Source organism: Triticum aestivum, chromosome 4A (genome assembly GCF_018294505.1).
Source record: "Triticum aestivum cultivar Chinese Spring chromosome 4A, IWGSC CS RefSeq v2.1, whole genome shotgun sequence".
Lineage (NCBI taxonomy): Eukaryota > Viridiplantae > Streptophyta > Magnoliopsida > Poales > Poaceae > Triticum > Triticum aestivum.
In genome coordinates this window covers 226,673,649-226,680,537 of record NC_057803.1, presented here as the reverse complement: position 1 = coordinate 226,680,537, position 6,889 = coordinate 226,673,649, and the positions used below count along the sequence as shown (strand labels likewise).

At 45.5% G+C, this 6,889-nt stretch overlaps 1 protein-coding gene across 1 annotated transcript; it reads left to right on the top strand.

Moving 5' to 3' along the window:
* The first annotated feature begins 354 nt into the window (after positions 1–354).
* On the top strand, positions 355–6,399 carry LOC123085888 (probable serine/threonine-protein kinase At1g54610). The gene is made up of 7 exons (XM_044507592.1): positions 355–824; positions 913–1,197; positions 1,290–1,607; positions 1,939–2,166; positions 3,005–3,105; positions 3,936–4,053; positions 5,661–6,399. The coding sequence occupies exons 1-7, from the start codon at positions 495–497 to the stop codon at positions 5,943–5,945; spliced, it is 1,665 nt and encodes a 554-aa protein (XP_044363527.1). The 5' UTR covers positions 355–494; the 3' UTR covers positions 5,946–6,399.
* Positions 6,400–6,889: the final 490 nt, after the last annotated feature.

The window sequence follows — 6,889 nt, the reverse complement described above, 5'->3', positions numbered from 1 at the left end:
TAACTTCTAACTGAACGAATGAATGAGGTGGGATGGAGTGGGGGAGGGAAAGCGGGCGGCTGCCTCTAAGTCAGAGTGCAATGCCTAGGGCTACGCGCTGCACATTATGTATGTCACCTAGCTCTGAGGCGTTGCACTGCTGGGTGCGGGCCCAGTGGCTGTCACGCTGGACAGAGGTGCAACGCTCCAAAGCTAGGCGCTGCACCGTAGGGTATGGCGCATGCGTGTCGGACGCCACTCAAAAAGGTCAGCTGAGTGAAATAATTTTAGAAGCAGTTTATTTTGTGAATTGATTGCGTCCACAAGTCAAAATTGTTAAATTTGTATGGAAGTCAGCCATCAGCATCGGAGATTCGGAGTGAGTCAAACCCTTCTCCACAGTCCAACCTCCAGCGTCGCTCGCCCCCCTCCCTACCTCACTCACTCGCGCCGCCCACTCCACTCGGCCCATGCGCTGCCGCTGCCGCCGCCGCCGCCGTCGGTGACCGACCCCCATGGGCTGCGTCCACGGCCGCCCCTCCGCCGTTCCTACTCCCGACCGCCCGCCTCCCGAGCCGAAGCCCGAGCAGGCGCCGCCGCAAGAGGGCGACAAGGGCGACCAGCCTGCCCCAGTCCCGGCCCCGACCGATAAGCCCGCCAGGAAGGAGAGGCGGTCCCGGTCGTCGCGCTCGGTGGCCGAGGCCCGCCTCGGCGGCAGCTTTGGCAACAGGGCACGCGGGGAGCAGGTCGCCGCCGGCTGGCCCGCCTGGCTCTCCGCCGTCGCGGGCGAGGCCATCGACGGCTGGACCCCGCGTCGCGCCGACTCTTTCGAGAAGATCGACAAGGTACGCGCGCCCCTTCCCCAGGCCCGGTTCCTTTTGCATTTAGCAGCCGCCATTGGGTATGAAGAAAGCTTGCGCCTTTTGGGGGCAGATCGGGCAGGGCACGTACAGCAATGTGTACAAGGCGCGGGATACCGTGAGCGGCAAGATCGTGGCGCTCAAGAAGGTGCGCTTCGACAACCTCGAGCCCGAGAGCGTTCGCTTCATGGCCCGCGAGATCCTCATCCTCCGCCGCCTCGACCACCCCAGCGTCATCAAGATCGATGGCCTCGTCACCTCTCGCATGTCCTGCAGCCTCTACCTCGTCTTCGAGTACATGGAGCACGACCTCGCCGGGCTGGTCGCCAGCCCGGATATTAAGTTCACCGAGCCACAGGTCTCCAAGATCCCAATGCTGCTGCCTCTGGTGCCCCTGTGACACCGTGCAATGAAATGTGAGCCTAATCGACGTGTCTTGCTCACCTGCAGGTTAAGTGCTATATGAACCAGCTGTTGTCGGGGCTGGAGCACTGCCATGACCGCGGGGTGCTGCACCGTGATATTAAGGGGTCGAATCTGCTTTTGGATAACAATGGCATGTTGAAGATTGCAGATTTTGGTCTGGCGTCATTCTTTGATCCGAGTCATAAGCAACCGATGACAAGCAGGGTTGTGACACTATGGTACCGCCCACCAGAGTTGCTTTTGGGCGCGACCGATTATGGGGTGGGCGTGGACCTATGGAGCGCGGGGTGTATACTCGCCGAGTTGTTGGCTGGGAGGCCTATTATGCCAGGCCGAACTGAGGTTAGCAATAATATACCCAACTCCTTGAAATGCCTCTATATCTTGTTTGTGGCATATAATTCCTATGTAACCAAGTCATGTCACTACATCAGCGTAGACATTGGTGAAATCAGTGAACACGTGATGTGGCCAGAGACACATTGATCTGCCTTGGAATCTTCTTTCTTGCTGCATGTTTTGTGTGTTTAAGCATTCATGTGTCAGCTTAGTTTAGCATGATCTCACACTATTTATACACAGCTGTTCCGACTTCAGACTGACCAATCCAGTGAACAGGTACTGCTTTTATCTTCCCATGTATCATTTTGTTAACCATGCCTGCTACTTTCAGGTGGAACAGCTGCACAAAATTTTTAAGCTGTGTGGCTCCCCCACAGAAGAATATTGGAAAAAGTCGAAGTTGCCTCATGCAACGATATTTAAGCCTCAGCAGCCATACAAAAGACGAATAATGGATACATTCAAAGATTTTCCACAATCCGCACTGCGGTTGATTGAAACACTACTTGCAATTGATCCAGCTGATCGTTTGACAGCGTCCTCTGCATTAAGAAGTGATGTAAGCTAGCTATGAACTCTTACTATCCTGTCCTAGTAACTTAAAATTCTATATTTATTTTGAAGTCATTGTCTTTTTATAAACGCAATATTTATTGATTTAGGCAACCTGAATGCCATACAGAATTATGTATGCATGCTAACAATAGCTAAATGTTCCTGTTGTAAACTACTCCCTCTGTCCCATAATATAAGAACATTTTTGACACTACACTAGTGTAAAAAACGCTCTTATATTACAGAACGGAGGGAGTAGTTGAAAACATAATATTTCCGTTAGAGTATATTTTTTTAGTCGGTAGCTGTTGGTGTAGATTTAGGTTTGAGATGACAACCGGACAAGCAGATTGCACTTTTAGCCCATGTGAATAATTGACATTCTATTCATACTGAAATAACCAGTTTATTCTGGAACCTGACAAACACTCACATGGTTAGTAGCATGATAGTCTCATTTGGACCATGGGTCTTATCACAACCGAACACATTGACCATTTGTTTTGTGCGTCCATAGTCCATATTGTCTAAAATCCCAGATTGCACTCTCAAAGCTTCACTGTTGGTGTCACATTGATGTGTGGCTGTAAATTAGTCAACTTTTGAAAGAGCATTGAAGAACCTTCCTGTCCCACCAGATATGACCACCGTTGTAATCTAGGTTAGTGCAGCCATTCTGGAGATTCTACTTGTATATCTGTGGATGATCAAAGTCTCAATTTTGCCTTCAGTTTCGTATTTTTGATTTTCGAATAATATATAAAATTGGAGAATGTGTTAACCATATGTGTTGATTATATAGGACTATTTTACTAAACAATTCTTAATTGCTGTTCACACAGTTCTTTACCACTGAACCTTATGCATGCAAACCATCGAGTCTCCCAAAATATGCCCCAAGCAAAGAAATGGATGCAAAGCAAAGAGATGAAGAAGCCAGACGGTTTGTCACCTTGGCACTCATTTTGTTAGCTATGTTATTTTTTTGTGTTATGCTTTGTCCCTTGGCATCTCTTTGTCGGTGGTGTTCATATGCCATATGTTTTGGCCTTTCAACATATTTTTGCATATATAAAGTTCTTAGTTCATGATGCTAGTACAGGATCATTTGCTTGATAAAATAGAATATTTTCTCTGCTGGCAAACTCCGTTTATTACTATATTAGTGCTTAGTGAACTGTTGAAGGAACAAACTTCGATTCATAGGTATTATGTATTGCATGTACGTCTGAATAGTTCAATAGTCTCTTGGCTCTTGGGCGTATTGGAAGTTAGTATTCTGGTTACTATTATAGCTTAGTATGTGGGTCCCTCATTCCCCCGGTAGCCTTGTTTGCCTGGTCTATGGCCGGCCCTGGTGGCAAAATAAAATGTAGGAGTAAAAAATACTCCCTCTGTCTTAAAATGTAAGACGTGTCAAAAAATGTCTTACATTTTGAGACAGAGGGAGTAGTTCTTACCCAGTAGATTGTTGCACTACAATTACTAATAAAGGTTAAAAATTTAAGAGCATACTCCTATTTGTTCTTAAATTAGTACGTATTATTTGTTATGCCAAGCTTCCAGATTTATGTGGATATGCTATGTAGACTTCATTGTTGGGTCAAAAGCCAATTAATATCGCATTCCCAATCAATTCTATGAAGTCTTGAGTCATCAAATCCCCCCTTTATGCAAATAACCAAATTTCCTTGAAGCTACGTTCCCTGTTCATGGTCTCATATGAGTTGAGCGCTTGAATGCTGCCTTACTTATTCATGGCATGATCAACAGTTCAAGAGCTGCTGGCGGTAGACCTAATGGTGATGGAACTAGCAAGGCAAGGACACGTGACCGGCCTAGGGGAGCTCCAGCTCCAGAGGCAAATGCTGAGCTTCAAGTAAATATTGATGTATGTTCAATGAACTTGCTTCCTCACTAACTCCGAATTATTTTATATTTGTTTCTATGAGCTAGTTTTCTTTGGAACTTAGTTGTCTAAGTTAGGTCTGAGTTGCCTACTGAGCTGAGGTGGTGGCATCACTCGTTTGGTCCCAGTTCTTCACATGAGCAATAAGCCAATTTTATTCCCTCGTCCTAAGTATATGAGCTGTAGTTTTCATGATGAACCTCTTACTGGGAATGGAGAGAATTCCTTATTTGGCCCTTCCTTAAAATTTGCTTGTCTTTTTGGCCCAAAACAAAAATTTCTTCCCTTTTTGACACTTAAACTTCATTTTGTTCCCTCAGTGACATTTCCGTCTATTTTTGCCACTCACGGTGTTAAGTGTGACGTACAAAGACCATTTTGCCCCTACTGCACTATGTGACTATCCCGGATATCTAAGTAAAAAAGAAATCAGTTCACCAATTTTTTAAAGATGTCCACAGATATTTTGCATATATATGTTTCAATATTTTTTTCCTTAGCTAAACTGATCTGTGCGTACAAAAGCCATAGAAATCATCTGCAGAACTTGTATTATCATATCTATATCATCTTTACAACATTGGTTAGTTTATCACGTTCCAAAGTATATTACACATACTACTAACTCTTCTAGCTAACACGTTTAAAACTAGTACAGTACGCATAGTATCCAAACAAGTATACTAGTACACCGCCCGCACCGGCAGCTATACACCAGCACACGGCAGGCAGACATGGACGAAGAGAACGCTTAGTGCTGATCACGAGCAGCCGGACAGGCGGACACCACACACACAGCCCGGTAGTTGAGAACGACAGCAGCCAGCCACGCGCACAGCCGTAGGCGCCGGCTAGGCGCTCACCGGACTGAGGCAGTCGTCGCCGCTGGTCGTCCAGTCCTTGCAACTACTACCTCTACCTCCTCTCTCATATAGCAAGTTGTACGCATCGCTAAAGTAGTTTCTCCGATCTATTTTTCTGTCATCGAATTTACGTACGAGAGTTTCCGCCGAGAAAGCCGTGCGATTTCATCAAGAGACAGTTGTACGCGTACGCGCGTGCAACCCCAGGCGTTCACTTGTACGCGTAAGTGCGTGTGCTACTGCTACGTTGCTAGGAAATTAATCAAGCTCCGCTTACAAGAATCAATCAACCTGTCTGTGTGTTTGTTTAAGGCTAACTTTGCACGTATGCGTACCAGCTTCTCGGGGATTTATTCTATCGATCTAAAACCAACACCAAAGCCGAGGATCCCTCACCCTCTGCTCTGCCAACTCCAGCAACAGCATTGACTCGGGGTGGGGAACCGGGACAGAAGTTCGGTCATAGCGCTTTCTTCCTTTTTATCAGTAAGCTAAAGCAGGGGTAAAAAAGACTCTTTAGGTTGCACTTGACGGTGTTAGTGGCCAAAACTAACGAAAATGTCATTGAGGGAACAAAATGAAGTTTGGATGTCAAAAAGAGAATAATTTTTTTTACCAGGGCCAAAAGGGGAAGCAGATTTTAAGAAAAGGCCAAATAAGGAATTCTCTCATTGGGGGGTACCGTGCTCTCGTAATGCTGCTAACTCGTGTCTATTCTTCTTACAGAAAAGGAGGATAGTAAGTCATGCAAATGCGAAAAGCAAGAGTGAAAAGTTTCCTCCCCCGCATCAGGATGGTGCAGTTGGTTTCCCTTTGGGTTCTTCAAATCAAATGGACCCACTGTATGAACCCCCAGACCCAACTTCCTTCAGCACTGTGTTTTCTCATGAGAAAAGCTCCGTGCCTACTTGGTCTGGACCATTGGTCAATTCTTCCGCAGTTGGGAACCAAAAGTGGAAACACAAGTCCAGCCGCTCATCAAAACAACCGTCCACTGCCCGTGCTCGGTAAGTTGCCGATAAGTGGTACTTTTAGAGAAAACGAGTGTCCACTCCGCGCACAATGTTTGGCAAACAAGGCGTGTGATGATAAATTAATTTGTCGCTTCATGACTTATTTTGGTGCACTTTTTTCTCGTGGAATATCATTGTATAGACTGGGGAAGGAACTCAAGTAATTACTTGTGTACATTAGGTTCTCCTTTTTCTGTTCTTATAAGCAGGTGCATTTGATGTTGGATTCATTTGGGTGGAAGCTTAGATCTCAAGCATTTCAGGACATCCACTCCCATTGTAACACTTTTTTTTTTACAGTTGAACCTATATGATCATTTCTCATCAATTCCAGTTGTAATTTTGAACTTGTGGTACTTGCAATGTTCCAGTTTAATCTAGCCAGGAAGCTAGGACATCTGATACCAAAGTCTTCTCAATTTATTTGGCCGGTGACAAAGTGCCAATCTGAACTATGCCTGCAAGTTGTCGTGTTCTGTGTTGTTTATATAACATACGCTGATGCAATTCCAGTCATAAAATGGATGAATATAGGGAAACTCTTACCATCACCCGGCGGATCGCAGCGGCGCGTCTGCCACCTCCCCTGTGTTACACGTGTCCAAGTGAGAGCCCGCACTCGAACGCGCTTTTGTAACAAGAGCTATGTTTCTGAAACATGTGTAATGTTGCAATGGTCTACGACGGGTCTATGTTTTGCAACAAAACTTCTCTTACAATTTTTTTTTTGCAACAAGATCTTGATTGCAGAAAACATTTGCAACAAAAACTCAGTTGCAAAAAATGCAACAAAACAACTGTTGTAATTTTTTTTGCAACAAGACCTATGTTGCAGAAATAATTCTGCAACAAGACATATGTTGTAGAAATAATTCTGCAACAAGACCTGTGTTGCAATGGTGGGATGCACTTGGCCGCTTGATGTGGCAAATCTGACGGCTC